The sequence below is a fragment of the Mytilus edulis genome, chromosome 13 (assembly GCF_963676685.1).
Source record: "Mytilus edulis chromosome 13, xbMytEdul2.2, whole genome shotgun sequence".
NCBI classification, from domain to species: domain Eukaryota; kingdom Metazoa; phylum Mollusca; class Bivalvia; order Mytilida; family Mytilidae; genus Mytilus; species Mytilus edulis.
Window position 1 is genome coordinate 5,356,759 of NC_092356.1, and position 21,396 is coordinate 5,378,154.

The 21,396-nt window shown below is 34.4% G+C and overlaps 1 protein-coding gene across 1 annotated transcript; it reads left to right on the forward strand.

Moving 5' to 3' along the window:
- The first annotated feature begins 11,660 nt into the window (after positions 1-11,660).
- LOC139501632 (G-protein coupled receptor 157-like) lies at positions 11,661-16,915 on the forward strand. Its single transcript, XM_071290761.1, has 3 exons — positions 11,661-12,614; positions 14,285-14,490; positions 16,290-16,915. The coding sequence occupies exons 1-3, from the start codon at positions 12,152-12,154 to the stop codon at positions 16,377-16,379; spliced, it is 759 nt and encodes a 252-aa protein (XP_071146862.1). The 5' UTR covers positions 11,661-12,151; the 3' UTR covers positions 16,380-16,915.
- The last annotated feature ends 4,481 nt before the right edge of the window (positions 16,916-21,396 follow it).

The following is a 21,396-nucleotide window of genomic DNA, read 5'->3' on the forward strand; positions in this document are numbered from 1 at the left end:
TTATTTTCAATATAGATCAATATATATACTTGTCTTTAGTCCCCCAGACCTAAGTCAGGTATATTAATTGGTGGAGGACCCGGTCCCCCAAACCAAAGTCAGGTATATTACATTTCTGGCGCAAAACTCTCTAAGAGAAGAATAAAGAACAAAAGGCAGATGAAAGGTGCTTAAGTTTCACTCGGATAGATACAAGGCAGAAATAACATCGAACAGGAACACAGACCGGACAGAGCAGAAAATGCATACATCCACACAATTTTATTCATTTTGTCGGTAGATATAAGACGAGGTAGTATGAGTGCCAATAAGACAACCCATCAAAGTCCCAATTTGTAAAAGTAAGCAATTATAACTCAAAGTGCGGTCTTCAACAGATGTATTTGCAATGAATGAAGTTGTTGATTTATGACTTTTTGTGCTTCTTTTTTTACATATTTGTTTGCATGTGTAGTGATTTGGATTAACCCAATGTTGACTGTAATATCCCTATTTTTTACATTTTAATTATTATGTCTGTTTGTTTTGTTCACGCATCGTTTTCAATGTAATGGAGTTTGATGAGACTGTCAAACAAGTGAAAGGTTTAGCTAGCTATACAACCAGGTTAAATCCACCTTTTTGTACATAAGGAAATACATGTATCAAGTCAGCAATATAACAGATATTATCCATTCCTTTGGTGTGTTTGAGCTTTTGATTTTGCCATTTGATTAAGAACCATCCGTTTTGATCTTTCCTCGGAGATTAGTAAACAATTTCAATTTTACTTTTTAATGACTATTCTTTATTAAGCAGTAATTGCTTTTCAAATTGCAGTTTATACACATGTAGTAGCTGCAAAAATCTGACATACTGAAGACTTGTAAATTGTTTAAATTTCCGTAGCAATAGCGGCAGCCAAATATATGAAGTTTTAGGTGAAGACTTCGGTCAAGTAACTGGTACCTGGTGTTGGGTTTAATCGTCATTGTTAAGGAGCGATCGAATATTATGGATGATATTAACTTCCGGTAAAGGATGGGAGTTAGTTTCGTTTTTTGCGACGTGTATAATGTTTCTATGTCTTGAAGGATACATGTGGCGTCAGGTATGCATACTGAACAGTTAACATTATGCATTGGCGGATCCGGGGTGTACCGGGGGTTAGACCCCCCCCCCCCCCTACCTCCATCTTTTCGTTGATGTAACGTTTCGTTGGGGTTGAACCACCATATATTCAAAAGGGTTGGACCCGCACCTGAAATTTACCGGCAAATTATTCGATTTGAATTAATTGATCGATATTGAGGTTTTCGTATGATAATGAGCCCAAAAATTGCATTCCTTATTTTGTAAGGTTCGTCAAAACCATGTGTTCTCTGGTCAACTAATTTAGCCCAGACGACAACTTTTTGCATACAATTTTTGCATTATTTTTTTTAATTACTTTTTTTTTTGTAATTTGCATGAACAAATTGTCAAGTTTTAAAAAAAAAAAAATGTTATGTGCATGCGCAACGACAAGTTATCTTTAGTATCTCTGGTGTCGTAAGATGAGTGACATATGCTTTCTCTGGTCTCGCGAGTTGAGTGACATATGCTTTCTCTTGCCTCGTGAGATGAGTGACATATGCTTTCTCTGGTTTCGTGAGATAAGTGATACATGCTTTCTCTTATTTGAGTGTTTTGCCGTGACGTATAGAAAGTATTTCCTCATTCAATTTTAACCTTTACATTTGACTGTATAAGTATAATATATTTATTCTTTTATGTGTTATCTCATCCGCAATTTTAGATTTGATGCATTTTAATGCATTTTTATGTTACAGTATATTATTTTTTAACTTCTCTGTAACCTTTGGACATGACTTGCATGGTTTTATAAGAATAGTGATAAATTATCTATCTATAACTTCATTTTAATTTTGATGAAATTATTAATCTACTTTTTTAATTATGATAATTAAAATAAATCAACCTACCGAGTACATGTATATGTAATTCATTTAGCATTTTTTTTTTTTAAAAGTCTCATAAAAAGTGAAAGTTTTAATCAGTTAAAAATCAATGCAAAAGATGTCACAGCCAAGGAGGACAATTTTATTATTTTAGTGAAGTGAGTGAAAATTGACAATGAGATGTTATGAATGAATAATGCCGATTCGTCGTTAATTAACACTTTAATTGACAAGTACTAACACACTAGGTGAAAGTTCACTTGTACGGATATACACATGTGTCCCCTTTTGAACCACGAAATGCATGTACAGAAGGATCTGTAAGGTTAGAAATGATTTCATTCGTCTAAATAATATAATTCGTCTAAATAATATAAATTTGAAAATAACATAATCATTAATATGTTAACTAATCTATCTGGGTGTGATATGGTGTTGTAACGGAGGGGGTCGGTGACGACACCTCCCGGGACGTGTAGTGGCCAGTACTTTTTCCCTATTCGACTTTCGGGATACCTGATATCAGATTATGGCTGAACAACAGACAATAAATCAAATGAAAACTATATTTTATTCACAAATGTACAGTAATTGCATGAATATTAAACAAAGTCGGAAATAAACAGGAGTCAGAAAACTGTCTTGAATGAAGTTCAAAAATAAAGTAATTTCAAATGTAGAAATGAAAAATAGAGTGTTCCCAGTAGTCCGGCTGATCGGTGAAAAAATTGCTCAAAGAATGAGGAAAGCACCAAATTTTGCATGATGGTACATTTTTGTGTACTGAGCAATTTTAGCTATGGACCCACCCTCAAAATTCAAAATGGCGGCTTATTTCAAGATGGCTGCCGTCCGTTCTAAAATAGTTTCCAATATTGCACAAACCACAGTGGATTTGATGCTAGAAGCACAAAAATCAACATATTTGAATGACTTGGTGTACTAAGCAAGATTTTGTTTTGATCTATATTTGAAATACAAAATGGCGGCTATTTTCAAAATGGCCGCCTTGAAAAATAAGCAAATATTCATTATTGAGAATTGACCTGAATATAAGCATTTTATTGATGTAAAGTGTCATTTATAGTATCTGTCCCAGTTCTGTCCTTTTTGATTTTGCCTTCCTTGTCATTTCATACACAAATTAGTTGCTTTCATAAAAAGCTGCAGTAGTAGCTTTCATTAAAAGCTGCACTGTTTGTTGTCTTGGGTCATACATAAAAGGTGTGGTTTGGGATTTATCTGCCTTAAGATATTATTCAGTGCCTATCTTATTACTTGGGTCGCAATATTTTGCTATTTGAGATATTAAACTGTGAATTGAGAATCATTTAAACACATATCAGTGAAATGGCAGGAATTGAGGACAACACGGACAAGAACATTAAAATGGCAGAAACTGAATCACCTGGGGATATGGAGAAACCCACAGCTGAAGACGTTTTAACAGAGGACAGCTCAGAAATGACTTAAACTATTGTACCAGAAATTTTTAGCAGATAGAAAATCTAATGCTCAAAGAACAGTTGAGATTTACCGCAATATAAAAAGAGCGAAGCGCGAATTGATAAAATATGTGTTGGTCTCATTACGTTTTAAGCTGAACAGAAAGAGGCAATGAATATTAATAACGAATAGATGAGAGCAATATCTCGGCAACTTCAGCAGTCTGAAGACATGATAGACCACAAGGCTAGTAATAATTGCTTGGCGGAATTGATGGTAAGACCAATACGATATTCAATGTTGTGGTGAGATGAATGGACAAGCTGACAACAACTGAGGAAGGAGACACAGTTCAATTTAAATGTGCATTTGAACAGCAGGGTACCTGTTGTAAATGAATTATTGGACAATCGAAATAAAGAAGTTAAAATTCCTGCAATGGACACATTATTGAAGCCAAAATGTGACCTTAATTAGCCAGTACAACGTAAGTTTACCAAAAGTACACAACAAAATCCATGCCTTGGGTCTTTACCCAATTGTAGTTCTCATGGACAATCAACCGCACCAACTCTGTTGAAGGTGTCTTCACCATAAGTCAAAAGTCCTATGTCAGGGCCCTTGGCCGTGCATGAGACAGTTCAAATTATTCAACAATAATCTCTATTTAAGAAAATACTATAAACCTCTAGTACTAATCAAGAAACCAGCAAAAAGGCTTATGTGTCTTCTTACGCACACTTACCATCTACTATGAGTCAATAATATTTAGTTAAGAGCAGCACACCATTACAGAAAGAATTGGCTGCAAGTGGATTATATCAAGCTTCTCCAATGCTGAATGCATTGCCTATACTTACGGTATCACCCCCGTCGAGTCAATGGCAAATCCCACATTTATCACTCCAATTATGACAACCTAGTCAGCTCCTGCAGCTCTAATAGGCTTCCCATAACAGCAAGCTGACTCCATTGACCGATCCAGGAAAGGGCAGAGGAAACCAAAAGAGTGTGGCAACACCTCTTCTTTAGACTCCTCATTGGAGAGAGAATATAGCCGATGGCAAGAAAATCTTGGTGCAAGCCCATCTCCCAAAAATGCAAAAACTCAATTGAATGGGATCCATGACTTGGGCGGCGTTCATTTACCAATTTGAACGAACTGTCGGTAGATGACAATGGTAAAACAGGAAAAATGTGTGTAGGCTCTAGATTGTCAGGCTGATGTTGGCTTTGAGTACGCTCGCAAGGTAAACACAGATGATGATTCCAAGGCCTTAAAATAGCATTCATTTGGAGCAGCGCTTCAGCAAGAAAGATCAAACCAGATTGGAACTGAAGCAAGCCGTCGAGGATGTAAAGACAAAGATTCTATAAGACATGTTATAGAGAGGAACCCAGAAACATCCAACAAGGCGTTAAAACAATTGAAAACCTTAACAGCAAACCAGATGGCGATATATGGATAAAAAAAGTGCCAATTATGACCATCGACAAGTCTACTTTGCTGACGGCGCAGTATCACCGACCGATAAAAGAAATATAAGCAGTCCTTTGGATAATGAGATGCATTACTTCACACAAATTGTCACAAAACTAGCTGGTGTTATGCTTTCAACTAATCAGCATAACCGTGGATTGGCCGATCAATATAACCTCGGTTCTTCTGATCAAGTAATCATGGAAGATCACCAGGTAAATGGAAGATCACCTGATAAATATACACGTGGAAGATCTCCTCAGCAATACAATCGCGGTAGATCGCAAGATAGAAATACACCCAACCTTAATGCCTATCGATCAGCAACACCCCCACTAAGCTAGAGATCATATGGTCCCTAAAGACAACGGTTAGCATCTCCACGGACAAACTACAGAAATCCCGGTTATTTCCGACAACGGTCACCTTCACCAGGATACGGAGAAATGCAACCCCAACAGTAGAGTCTTAAAAAAGCAAAGGGTCGGGCCAGTAGGCCAACGCACGATTCAAAAGTCTATTGACCATGAAACACCACCTCATCACAAAATCGATCAGATGCCCACGTCCTCGTCAGATATTGTCATCAGACGAACCATGTGAAAGAGCTTAGCAGTAAGAGGTACTATACATGACCAGAATGGGAGCATGATTATGGACACTGCTGCAATGATAACATTAGTAATTAATTCCCGCAACAAATTTGAGATTTGGAGAACGTAACGCTACGTGGTGTGGGTTAACAGTTTGTTATTGTGAAGATTATAAAGAACGACTCTAGACATTAATAGAGTAAACATACAACGGGATATGTGCAAAGAGCCATTAACAGACGATGTCATACTTAGGGTAGATATTTTGGACACACTGAGCGCAGTGATAAACCTGAGTACTCCCACAATTACCATCAACAATAAAGTGATAAATGCGGCATATGTTAACAATGAAAACGAGATTTCAACTCAGCAAGTTTGCATAAAACGAACCATCACAGTTCCGCCAAACTCAAAAATGACTGTTAAAACTAATAAAAGAGCTGACCAGGAGTGCATTCTAGGACCATGCTCGCTGAATAGTTGCGAATTTGTTTCGCACGTAGTTGGAAAAGGAAATAGTTGCCCCTTAACCGTTTTAAGTGAAGGCAATCGTCTAATCCCCCTGAAGAAAGGTGTACCTATTGATTACATAGAATAATTTGACGATGCAGTGGGTACGTCAGATGAAAACTCGATAAATGACGTAAGACGTGGCATTGAAGAGAAACGAGACAAGGTGCCCTCGTTACTGCCTCAAAGTTCAGATGAGTTACCTACTACTACACCACATTTAACCGACATATGCATATATTAACGTTCAATTGACTCGTTTCAACCTATTTCATTCCAACCATTAAATCTGAAAGCGTTTAAAGAACAAATACAATAACATGTAACATACTGATTATCATTTTGAATTTCTCTTTTTGTTTTTGTATATGCAGCCATATTTACAAATGTATGTGTTATAGAAATAACCAAATAATTTTTATTATATTTTAAGATTAATTGATAACAAATAACATGAAGTCCATTTTTAAAGAATCATTACTTTAATTTCCGAAATTATATAGAATACCTATAGGACAATCTTGATATTTATACCGTTTTTCCGCCATCTTGAAAATGGCAGCCATAATGGATTTTTCACAGTTGGTCCATAGCTAAAATCAAAAGGTATATAATCAAGATATACTATGCAAAGTTTCATGCTGTCCTCATCAAGTGAGCAATTCTGCTCTATATCTGCACCAATCGGCCGGACTACAGAGTTAGTCTTAAAAGTAAAGTAAATTTGCTTCTCGTTGTGTTTTAAAGTAGTAAAATTTCACCAAAAAGGGGTGACTAACTCTGGCAAATTGCACCGAAGTGGTGGCTAACTCTAGACTCGAGTAGTACTAATTTTAGTTCCGGCGAGTATTTGGAGGCCTGTGCAAGGCCAACACCGACTGAATAGGAAATGATATCCTAAACTTTTCATTAAACAGGCTAACTTTAACATAAAAGGTACTGAAGAAAAGTTAAATAAATGAATGTTCTTAAAACATTATAAAAACATCAAAAGTTAAATACTAAAACAGTTAAATTAACATTCTTTACTTTTATCCTACTATATTTAAATAAAATTTAACTTAAAAAAAACATTTACATACTAAATAATTAATCCGTCCAAATTAAGGGGAATTAACCTAGGCACATCAAGGCACATCTATTACAGTGTAAATATGAAATATTGGTTTGTTATTGTGTTCGCGAACATTTATCACAGTGTTTAGAAAAGCAGACACAAAAATGAATTTGTGATACACACATGTATTTATAGAATAGTGACATAAAATGTTTCACTTACAATGCAAAAATAATTTACTTGATTTTTTTCAGAGAACATTTTTGTCGAGCCTGCGACTTTTTTTCGCAGAAAGCTCGACATAGGGATATGATCCAGCGGAGGCGGCGGCCTTAACTTACTTCTTTTAAAACTAAAAGCTTTATCTAAGAAGGTGGAAGACCTGGATGCTTCATACTTTGTAGATAGGTGTCTTATGCTAAAAATTTCCGTCTGTCACATGTCTATTGTCCTTGGCCTCATTTCATGGTTCAGTGACTACTTGAGAAAAGTTAAGATTTTTTGTATGTTATTTTTTCTCTTATTATGAGTAACAGGATAACTATATTTGGTATGTGCATACCTTGCAAGGTTTTCATGCCCAACCGACAGTTTTCACTTGACCTTGACCTCATTTCATGGATCAGAAAACAAAGTTTAGTTTCGGTGGTCAAGTCCATATCGCCGTTTGTTCCAGTGGTATGAAGATAGGATTTTCCGGGTCTATCTAGACTGAGCGTTATCTGACATTGTGTTTTAGGGACTTCCCAATTCATTCCTAAAAACAACGTTTTACAATGCTGGGCAATAATAATAATCAAAGTTATGATTAAAAGTGTGACTGTAACTATGGAAACGACTACGTGTGTGAGCAGAGAGAAACGTTTATTCCAGCTGCATGGATAACCATCATACAGCTCTGTTTGACAGTTGAATGTCCAGTAGTCAACATATTTATCATCGCAATATTTGTACGTCCTTAAAATAGAACGCCATCAACTATTCTGTTGTCATCACTCGCCGCTTCAGACTTTTTGACAGCAATACTAGCACCAATACCATTTCTGATTAGATACGCATTTAACTTTAACGAACTCATAATTGCTGAAGATTCAATTTTGGGTGGATGGATATGACCGGAACTATACTCGAAATGTACTATATTGATGTCTCTATCAATGGCCTCTTCTGTGTTCCATATGATGTCATGTTGTTTTACGTTTATGCTCAACATTCAAAAGGTAATTGATCTTCAATTTCCACTCTGGACTATGAAGTATATAGAAAATAAGGCAACACTGTTAGCAATATGTCCATTCGTACTTGCCGTTCTTGGATTTAATACATGGCGTACAATTAAAGAAAATGAATATTTTTTCGAAGGGAAGAACGGTGTTTGCTGTATGGTTAAATATACGCCAAATAGCCATATAAAAGGTTCCGTAACATTTATTGGTATGTGTCTTATGATTATAACGCTTGCGATAATATTAAGCACGATATACATTTGTTGGAAGCTAAAAACTCTTGGAAAAAACATTCAGATTCCGAACGTTAGAAAAAACAGTAAGAAGATTCCGAACGTTGGGAAAAAACAGCACGACGACTCCTAACGCTAGGGGAAATACGATGAAGTATGATGATTCAGAACCCAAAGGCCCAAGCAAAGATTCGCCGGTCTGCTTTAACTTCATAGTGATATTTATATCTGTGGTATTTATACTTTCGGAAATGTTCACTTACTTATGGACAATCAACATATCAGGAATGATGTCATTCAGTCACACTCTTGACCAGTTATGTGACTCTTTAATGATATTAAGTTGGCAGTTCGGATTTTCTATAAATTTCATTGTCTATTTTATGATGAGCGCAAAATTGAGGAAAACACTGCAGACATTTTTTGGCAAGTTATTTCGCTGTAATAAAAGAAAGAAAGATGAAAACATCTTTTCAATCACCATTACATCAACTCCTAGCTCTGCGATTATCTGATTAGGGTCAGTCATCTTCCTACAATCTATTTTTGCGATGTCATCAACAGTTATAATCATGGTTACAGCTGATATAATATAGAGTGACTGTAACTATGGACAGTCTACTACCGAACCATTACACTCATTTTTTATTCTATAAATATTTTTTTTTAAATTGGACCTTCCTTTATCAAGGTGACCTTACGGAGATAGACCTGGGATAAGGGAAATAACTCTTAAAATCACCATTACGTTTGTGTCAACCATTTTCATAAAATTATTCTAAACTTCTAGTTGACATAGATTATTTGCAATCTGTTTCAGATAAATGCTAAAAATACTTTGATGAAACTTGACTTTTACAAACGTGTTACTGATTTCAAGAGTTATCTGCCTGAACCAATGTCTACTTACTTAAATGGTCAGCTCATTAATAAAAAACAAAACGTTAGAATAAAAATGAAAACAATGGCAATCTTTTGTGAATATTTTCCGTCTTCTAGCTCCGCTCCCTCGGATATGTCATTATGACTGAAACATTTGAATAGTTTACAAGTTAAAATCCGTATCTTGATCTGTTTAAATGGCACTTCTCATGATAAAAGAGGGACGAACGATACCAGAAGGACATTCAAACTCATAAATCGAAAATAACTGACAACGCCACAGCTAAAAAAGAAGAGGACACACAGACCAACAATAGTACACACAACATAACACAAACAAAATAACGACTAACCAACACGAACCTTATCAAAAACTGGGGTGATATCAGGTGATTCAGAATGGTAAACAGATCCTGCTTCACATGCGGCACCCGTTTCGTTGCTCATGTTAGTAATAACCTGGTAATAAGTCTAATTTGGTTGGTCACATTCATGAAAAGGGAACGAGACTGTGGTTACGTATACGACATAACGAAATATCCGTTATCATCTGTAAAACGGATGTTTCATAACGGTCACCCAACTCGTGATGGAGTCTGTAAAATTTACGAAGCAATGATATCAAACCCAATTATAATTAAGTAATTTATATAAACAGACACAAAGCACATACATAGTCTAATGGCGAACGAAGCAATGCGAAATTTGGTTTCATGTATGGTGCCAAAATTTATTTATTTTTTTAGATAAAAAAATGGTGTTTTGGGTTAGCTCCCGCCGGTCAGGATTCACCTCAAAAGCTTCTGTTACGGATGTAGATTTGATAAAAAAATGTAATATTACCATAGATATGATTGATTGAAAGTTTTTATTGGCCCGCACGTGAGTTTTCCTCATCACTTAGCATTATCCCTTTGTGGGTTAAAACAATATTCGTGGATTTTATATGAAAGAAAAACGCGGAAGCCAATTTCAACTCTATTCATATAGTAGTATAGATTGTCCTTGAACGACAAATTTTACCATTTTTCATTTTTGCCTATTATTTTGAAAACTACGATGGATAGAAAGAAACTGCACATGCAAAAATAATCAAGACAAGTTCAACAAATAAATATCAAGGTCATAATCGTCAGGCGACTTCTTATTAGAGTTATTGCCCTTTGAAGATGATTTATGGATTTTTTGCGTGTTTGTCTTATATCTTGAAATGATAAAATATAGATGAAACTTATATAACCAAAAATTATTAACAAGGCAATATCTATAATTAAGACAATCTGGAGAAAACCTTATAGGAGTTATTGCCCTTCAATGACATTTTTTTACCATTTTGATTGCGTTTTTGGTATATTTTGATTTTAGATAAATAAACACTTTAAATCACAAGCTAGATCTACTAACAAGTCAAATTTTAAAGATAGTTAGTAGACTGTCACTTAAATGAAAATTTTGTTGACCCTCTTTTGTGTTTTGAGCCAAACTAAATTAAAAGAAGATAGAGACAATCATTAACAGACTAAATAATCAGAATGCAAAATCAACAAATCAAAGATTTTTGTCTTGAATTCTATTCTCGTCTTCACTGTTGGAGAGTGTTCATTGTTTAATATTCACATAGACCAAGGTGATCGCCTCTAGTTTCTTACCAAATAGCCCGGAACCTTTGCTGACAATATTTAAGAATTTAATGCTTCTTTTTGTAGCTTCATTTGGGTGTTAAAGCGTTGACCTAAGTACATTTTTTTATGAAGTGCGGAAGTGCTTCATTCTAAATATGTGCACACGGTCAACGCTTTTCCAACCCTATGAAGTTACAAAAAGAAGCATTCGAATCAATACTTATAATTACATTTTTTAGCTAGAATCATGAAAACACGATTTTTATCAAGTTTTTTTTTAAATTATATGTGCACTTTATTGTGGGACCTCGTGTCATCATGAATGATAAATTTTATTGTGTAATGAAGTTGATTAAGGAATAACGCGAGATGTGCAGTTAGTCAATCAGAATAACGTATTATAATGAAACATACGTCTAATGTAATTATTGGTATTTATAATGTTGAAAATATCAGGATTTCTTCCTCTTTCTTTTCCCATATATTTTATTTTCGTAATGAGAGGAGGTTTTACAATAAAAAAAAACTAAAAAACTTTATAGTTCTTTTTGATGATTAAGTGCTATACTAATGTTATAGCAAAACAATACATGACTGGATGGATTGTTAATCAAATCGTTTCCGTTCATTTTCGTTAATTTCCGTCATCTAATAGATGCATCTTCCTCATTGTCATCATTTTGATTTTTTGGAAATTACAACTTTTATTTTTAAACGACTTTAGAGAGCTACGCAATTTAGAACCAATTGTGCTCTCTACTTCAAACAAGCAACTTTTGTACTGAAAAACGACATTTCAAAGATGACTGGTGTCTTGATGAAGATTTTGCTTTATACAGTGGACTCCTAGTTCTCTCCCTTTTAACATACGGGCACCTGACCCAGGACTAATTAAATCAAGGACAGGTACTTAGTCGACATTGTTTTTTTTGGAATATATCAATATTATAAGATGAATAGTACACTCTCTTCTTCGTCAATTGAATGAAGCTGGATATTGTCTAACCTGTTACATGTTACATATTCTGTAAATTTCGCCTCTGTTAGGCGCACCACCAAATTGTGTAACTTTGTTTTTGATCATAATTATCATTATTACAAGTGCTTACTTTTTACACCACTACTAGTACGTATTTAAAGATTCTTACCATTTGTCAGAATGGGAAATGAGAATTCTACTGTTATATATAAGAATATTTACCAGGATCCTTACGACACGCTTCCGCTCGTACTAACTCTCATATCAGCACCGTTATCGATAGTTGGAGCGTTGTTTATCTTTATTACATTTAGTTTGGTCGATGAGGCTAGGAACGAGACAAGAAAGTTACTAGTATGTTTAACTATATCTGATTTCATCATGGCGATAAGTTCCACTGTTGGCAACGTTCGGTACGCCGTAAAATACGGAAAATCAGAAATAATAGAACTTGCCTGTCCTAGTACAGAATGTGATTACCTTTGTCTGATTCATGGCAGTGTCCAAACTTGGGCAAACTTATGTTCATTTTTCTGGACTACAATCATTGCATTCCATTTGCTAACGAATGTTGTTTTCAAAACGAGGGAACATTATTTCACATTAAGGCTATGTGTTCATGGTGTAGCATGGGGAGTGCCTCGTAAGTATACTATTATGCTTTGCTCATCGTGTAAGGCCGCATAGTGACCTATATGGGTTAATTTCTGTGTCATTTGGTCTTTTGTTGAGAGTTGTCAAAGTGGCAATTATACCACATCTTCTTTTTTTAATCTTCATTTTTTTTATAATTTAATCGATTTAATGACCAAAATCAGATTTTTGTATTTTGATCACTTTACACTTCGGAAAACACATTTGTACGAGTTTATTATAGAAACAGGAAGAAAACCCAAGGTCGCCGATCTATGTTACGTAGGAAGTAAAAATGAACTGTATACTTTCCGATTATTGAGTAAAGATATTTTGTTTTCTGCATAACTCATTGGCGGTAAAACGTTAGAAAAGATATTGCGTATGACGCAAAATATCTACATGTACAAGAGAGAAACCTATAACGCAAATGAACAACGCTTTCACTGCTGTTCTTCATCACGAAGTCACAATATGGCTTTTGGCATAAATGAGAAACTTTAATCTTACCGCAAGTTATATTTTAAAGCTATTAAGTTGTTGTCCATAATTATTATATTGCTCTTTTTTCTACAACATTTTTGTGTTCAATGTTATAATTTACTTGCAAAACATGTTACCTGCCTTGCAAACGCAAAACAAAAGATTTCATCATTTTTTGTCGGTTTTCCACAAGGATGCTATTGGTTGTTATATGTTAACAGGGAAGCAACTTGATAAATTATAGTCAAATTAGAATAGATTTAAAAAAAAAGTAATACAACCCACAATGTAAGTTAACCATTTCTATTTGAATATAACAAACCATGCATGAGAAAAGGTGGCCTTTGGCTGTTTTCTACTCTTTGGTCAGGTTGTTGTCTCTATGACACATTCCCCATTTCCATTCTCAATTTTATTAATATGCTGATATGTGAATAGATTCTTAGCAAACATGTCTTTATTGATTTTCGTTTATTTTTCTGACTGCTGATTTCCTTTTTTGTCTATGTTTTTACGTTCTCAGCCTAACTATCTTCCGCCCAATTATTGAATCATTTTCTAATTACAATTTCATTAATTTAATCCCGAAAAGTAACATTCGCATATATTCCTTTTTAATAGATCTATTTTCTCAGTGGTTTTATGGTAGCATACCATGGAAGCTTACAATAGAAGCATATTATCTTCAATGCAAGAGATTGTACGAGTTAAAAAAACGTTAATATAAAAAAGAAGATGAGGTATGATTGCCAATGAGACAACTCTCCACACGAGACCAAAATGACACAGAAATTAACAACTATAGGTCACCGTAGGCGTACGGCCTTCAACAATGAGTAAAGTCCATACCGCATAGTCAGCTATAAAAGGCCCCGAAATGACAATGTAAAACAATTCAAACGAGAAATTATAAATAAAAATGAACGAAAAACAAATATTCAGACTGATATTTCTCCGTTAAGAACCCAGAGAAGAACAAAGATTGAAAGACTTGCAGTAACAAAATGTGTCTAGGACACAAACATGGACCATTACCTTGTGAGTCAGGATGTTAAAAAGTTCACTTCAGACTAAAAAAAATAAAAGCATGATGTCATCATCTTGAATACGCCTGTTATGTTTGTCATTGGAAGTTAGACATCACTGAAAAAATCAACATCATACTCGAGTAGACCTTTTTTGATTTTCTGTTTACAGTTGTTATAGTAATACTAGCAATGGTCCATGGCGTTATAGGTGAAGATTACAGGGTCGGCAGTGGTCTGTGGTGCTGGATCTCAGCATGCATTACTCCTTCAGAACAGTTTTTCTGGATGATGGTGACGGGGAAAGGCTGGGAACTACTCATGTACCTTCTAACTGGAGCTTCGTATATCTTGTTAAAGGGATATATGATACAGAAGGTGAAATATTAATCTTTTTTTTTCAATAAAAGAAACATGATTTGTTTGTATATATAAACTTTTGAATAATATATCATAATATAAAACTTGTTCGTCCGTTTTTCCCCTGATAAGAAAATTAACATATATATACTGATTGCTATTGGATGAAGGGGCACTTACACACGTGTTAAACCCTGCCACCATCCTTTATGTATAAAAAGAAGATGAGGTATGATGGCAAATGAGACAACCTTTCACAAGACACCAGATAACACAGAAATTAACAAATATATGTCATGGTACTGTATATTGTAATATCGACAGTATAAATAGACAAGAGTTATCTATCTTTACATTGTATGATGCTGAGTGGCTTATCTGTAATTGTATCTGTATTAACATGTGCAAGACCGGACGTGTGCATTAAATATTGTACATTCAATGGTGTTATATATTTGTCCATGCCTTTGGTTAAAGCCTGTATAATCGTCCGATAGAGACATTACAGGCACGGCCATCAACAATGAGCAAAGCCCAAACCGCGTAGTCAGATATAAAAGGCTCGGAATGACATGATGGGACAGACACATATACATACATAATATGGCGGTATGCAAACAGTGCACCGTTAACGAACTGTAAAAAGTGCCTGCACCAAGCCAAGAGGGAAATGCATTCCAGTGGTGGTCATTTATTGTTATTTGCCATATTTGCTTGATTTTTGTTTGTTGTATTATAAGTATTCGTAACTTTTTTAAAAGGGCAACGCTTAAGTACTGTTATTACAACTATGCTATATGCGTTGCTAATAAAGTTAATATCTTGCAAAAAATAATATATCTTGTCATAAATAGGTGAAATACCTGTACCTTTTAAATTTTTGATAGTGCTCACAAAAGTTAATTCATTTAACCTCAGGTCTTTTCATATTAAATGGTTTACATCTTTGTGGTGTTTATGGATATTTGTCTCATTGGCAAACATACCACATCTCCTTACTTTTATATTTGTAATGTATTAGTATATACAATAGATTCACGGCCGACACTCGGCTAACCGAGAGCTGAGATTGGTCGGTTAATCTATATATATCATACAACATCTCCTTACTTTTATATTGGTTATGTATTAGTTTAACTTTACACAATAGATTGCAACCTGATACAGTTGGACGCCATATTTCTTAATATAATGGCTCAAGAGTAACACAATAGGGACGGAAGTTATATATAATCTTTGTGTTGCTTGCTGGTCAATTTTGGTTCATCAATTTATGATCATGGAATCGTTTAGACTCGATCAAACCTGAATTTTGGAAAAAATAAATCTCAGCATAATCTGGATCATCATTGCTGAGCACCAACGAACACATATTTCAATCGTTTTGATTATTTTATAAATTTTACAGAAGGGCAGTTTCGGCGGGAAAAGCTGTCCTATGAAGATATAATGATATAAAGTATAGCAAGTGAGAAAAGCGCAATCTTTGGAATATTTTTAAAATGTTCTTTGGTAATCAAACCACATCTCCTTTTTTATATCAATTATATAACACAAATACGTGATTTGATTTTGGAATTTTTGTACAACACATTCTGCATTTTTCTCCAAACAAGGGAGACAACTCTGATTTTTGAATCGTTTTATTTCAATACCAGAAGTCTCTTCTGTCAAAGATACTGTTACTCAGGTATATAACGTCGTCTTATGTACATTAAAATTCTTTAAAAAATATGCAATAATTTATTCTGTCGTCTACTTTTTTTGTATATAAGCTTAATCAATGCATATTTTTTTTATATTTTCTGTTTTTTTAGAGAAAAGAACGAAAACAAGCTCGGTTGAGTTTTATGGATTTATCCGACAACCTCAGACCATCAGATGAGAATTATTTGACACTGTGGTGAGTGATCTATGTTCTGAGGATATGGGGAACAATAAGATTTGGTGTTGCAATGTATAAACACCATACCAAAGACAACCTCGAAAATTATGCAACGTTTGACAAAATCTTTTTCTATATTCAGTGCTTCGGAGATTCTTCACAGGCTTTCTTCTCATGTATTTTATTTTGCCTTTTAGATCCCGTTATTCGCAATTCATTGCTGACCTATCGTCGTCGACAAAGTTACCACAGACTTGATTCAGTTGTTGCTTGAATGAGGGGGAACAGGACCTTTTTGGGGACGTCGGGATCGGGTGTTTTTATCTCGGGATTGATCCTTTTGGGATCCGGGAATTCTTTTTTCGAATTTAGCGATGTCGGGATTTAGATTTCTTTGAGTTCGGGACCTCGGAATTTCATGTTTTTAAGCCCGCGATTTCGGGATCAGACGCCTCCGACACCCCTCCCCCTTTTTGAATGTTTGTTATTGTTTTTTCGTTATGTATATTTTTTACAGTTTTATACAATATGTTTTATTGATACATGTATGTATTAACATTTTCCATTTTATTTTAAGAATGAATAATTAGATGTGGTATGATTGCCAATGAGAGAACTATCCACCAAAGTTCAAATGCAGTTGATGTATTAAGCAGTCATAGGCAACCGTACGAACTTCAATATTAAGAAAACCCCATACCAGTTTTAAAAAGCTCCGCCATGATACAATATAAATAATTTAATAATAAAAAAAAAAAAACAACGGCCTGATTATTGACATAAACTGTTATCACAGAGATATGTCTCGCCTTTTTGTTATTTTGATTATGCAAATGTTGAAATCAAAATAGCAATACAAGATTTTTTCAAGATTTTATTGATAACGCTCAGACACATTAATGTGTAACATGAGGTCAAAGTATAATACATAAACAATTGAATGACGAAATGAGCATGCAGTACTAACTAAACATATAGAAATACAATAATTATTGTAGATATTTTAGAATAAACAAGCAATTTTCTTAATAAAAAATGACAATCGGTAAATATTTGTTTCTATAATTAACAATAGAATCATGTTGACATACAAATAAAACATGAAATTCATCACCAATAAATTTATGACATAAAGTACATATTCTCTCTGGTCTAGGTATATTTTGCCAACGTCCTGTCTCGATTGGAATACGTAAGTTCGATGTCCTTAATTTAGTTATCCACCCTCTATTCTGTTCAGTTAGTCTGATCAGATATTTTTCTAGTCCAAAGTCCTTTTTGAATGTCCCATAAAATTGTCCCCGGGATGAATTTTCTATATCGCCAAACCATGAGGTAATAAACTGATCACTCAATATACGACCAAGATAATTTTTATCACAAAAGCCAATTTGGTTTAAGAAAATATATCCTAGACCAGTGTTGTTAAATATTGATTCGACAGAATCAATCCATTTGAAAACATAATGGCCATGATTCTTCAATGATAACATCAGCCTGTACAAAGAACTACTTAGTTTACTGCTATTGTTTACAACTTTACACCAATACGAAATCATTCTACATTTAACTCGAATTTGCAGAGGAAATCTTCCCAATTCTCCATACACCATGAAATTGGGTGTAGTATTTCGAACTTTTAAAATTCTTTTGCAAAATATCAAATGCATCTGTTCAATAATTTTCAAATTCTCAAAACCCCAAACTTCAGAACCATATGAAAGAATGGGTTCTATCATGGAATCAAATAATTTCAGTTGCAAATCTATAGAAATGTTTTCGTTTTTAACAATTCTATGTATAAAATGCATCGATTTATGTGCTTGATCATTAAGTTTCTTTTTGGTATCTAAAAAAGTACCGTTATATTTAAAGATAACACCTAAATAAGAAAATTTTTCCACAATCTCAAGTTCTTTGTCTTGTAATAAAAATTTAAATTTCTTTTTACTTTTTCTCTTTCTAAAAATCATCACCTTTGTTTTATTTAAATTGACTTCTAATTTCCACTTTTCACAATATGATTCTTCTGTTTCAGATAACATTACAGTATCATCTGCATATAATATAACAAATAATTCAAAAAATATGTGCAATTCACTTTAAAACTTCTCCTTAACATTTTACACAAGTTATGCAAACATTCAAAGTCAATGAACCATGACTGAGTTACATGGCTAAACAATCAAATATTTCGAAAGAATATTTATAGAAGCGATATTTAAATTCCACAATAGCATTACACTGTAAATATAAGACTTAGTAAAAGCACAGTCTGGAGTCTCCGGTAAATGGTTGCCTCATTGGTAACCATACCATAATATATGATATTATATCTAGAATCACTAAACTTTTAGAATATTAAAATGTATAGAGAAAGACATGTCTCCTTTTTTTTTTTTTTGTAATAATGAACATCCTGAAATAAAAATGGCAACCTGTACACTATGCAAAACATTATTTAAGTATGTGCCTGTCCCAAGTCATGAGCCTGTTATTTAGTGGTTGTCGTTTGTTTGTGTGTTACATACTTGTTTTTCGTTCATTCTTTGTACATAAATAAGGGTAGTAATGCCCTTTACCGTCAGGTGTCAAACGGCCAATTTCAGCCACCGTTAGCGTCAAATTGGTTAAAATTTTACCGTGATTCGTCAAAATATATTCTTATCGTAATTCGTCAGATGTCTGAAATAATTATCGTTACTGTTATATTGGGAGGGGGGGGGGGGGGGGGTGGGGAGATTAACGTGATTCGACAAAATCAAGTCAATTTTTTTATCGTCTAAAAGTGTACGTTTTATCGTCATGCATCAAAAATTACCATTAACGTCATTTGGCAAGAAATGTTACCGTTATTCATCATGAAGGTACCCCCATTACTACCTTCATAAATTAGGCCGGGATATTTCTAGTTTGTATTGTTTTACCTTTTCGGGGCCTTTTATAGCGGACTATGCGGTATGGACTTTGCTCATTGTTGAAGGTCATAATGTGACCTACAGTTGTTAATTTCTGTGTCTATTTGGTCTCTTAGGAAAGTTGTCTCATTGGCAATCATATCACATCTTCTATTCCATAAAGTAAGTAAATCATGACTGAAGTTGCAGGGTCAAATACATGTACATTTAACCATCGTGGAAATTGGATGCCAATGCTTATAAAACTGAATACCAAATAGTATTGGCTTATCACGAGTATAGTTCCCTGTAAACAAACCAAAACACGAATTTAAACTTTACTTGTAAACTTTGCAAAAGTTTATAAGTCAAGACCATACATGAGGAGGCGGAGCCAAATAATTTCCGGGGAAATAAGATATTATAAATCTAATACAACTGCATACCAAATATTACTGACCCACCACTAGTGATTGTCAATTGAATGACATAATCACAAACTCTTGCATAAGTGAAGCCGACACCGGAAACAGCACACCTTAGTCTAGCCAAAAATTTTAGTATCAAAACAAGCTAGCCTAAAAGTTTTAGGCTAGCTAGTTTTGATACTAAAATTTTAAAAGTTGTGTATTTGCAACTGCCGTGGTTTATAACTTGCAAAATCTGTGTAATTGTTTATTTGTATATTAATTTGTGGCACAATAACTACTAACTGTAATATATATATAATTTTTGATGGTTGGCAGTTGGGTCTAACCGTTAAACCTGCTTAAACAAGAGTGCACACACTGAAATGTCTCGCCTTCAATACTAATCATTGATATTATGTTGATAGTCCTAGGTATAAAGCTAAGCTATATTACATCTGTCACATAAACTTAACATTAACCAAGATAACTAAACAAAGACCAATGAACCTTGAAAATGAGGTCAAGGTCAGATGAACCATGCCAGGCTGACATGTACAGCTAACAATGCTTCTATAAAACATATATAGTTGACCCATTACTTATAGTTTAAGAAAAATAGACCAAAACACAAAAACTTAACACTGTGCAATGAACTGTGAAAATAAGGTCACGGTCAAATATAACCTGGGCGACTGACATAAAGATCAAAAAATATTTCCATACACCAAATATAGTTGACCTATGGCTTATAGTATTAGATAAATAGACCAAAACTCAAAAACTTAACTTTGACCACTGAACCACGAAAATGAGGTCAAGGTCACCTGACATCTGCCCGATAGACATGTACACCTTACAATCATTCCATACAACAAATATAGAAGACCTATTGCATATAGTTTGAGAAAAACAGATCAAAACACAAAAATTTAACTATAACCACTGAACCAGGAAAATGAGGTCAAGGTCAGATGACACCTGCCAGTTGGATATGTACACCTTACAGTCCTTCCATACACCGAATATACTAGCCCTATTGCTTATAGTATCTGAGATATGGACTTGACCACCAAAACTTAACCTTGTTCACTGATCCATGAAATGAGGTCGAGGTCAAGTGAAAACTGTAAGACAGACATGAGGACCTTGCAAGGTACGCACATATCAAATATCATTATCCTATTACTTATAATAAGAGAGAATTCAACATTACAAAAAAATTGAACTTTTTTTCAAGTGGTCACTGAACAATGAAAATGAGGTCAAGGACATTGGACATGTGACTGACGGAAACTTCGTAACATGAAGCATCTATATACAAAGTATGAAGCATCAAGGTCTTCCACCTTCTAAAATATAAAGCTTTTAAGAAGTGAGCTAACACCGCTGCCGCCGCCGTAGCCGCCGCCGGATCACTATCCCTATGTCGAGCTTTCTGCAACAAAAGTTGCAGGCTCGACAATAAAAATGATGTTAAATGACAAAGCACATTATTGACGTCGATCGGCAATTCTCGGGTGAACCCGCTACGCTCGAAGGTACGGAATCGAGTTGTCACGAATGGGTTTATGTATGAAAGATTGTATCACAGAAGACGGTAAATATTCATAAAAGATTGCCTATGTTAACATTTTTATTAACTCTTTTCATTTATCATTTCTTTATTAATAAGCTGAATACTTGAGTTAACACCTTAATATATGAAGGTCCCATTTTTGAAAACATTTATGGA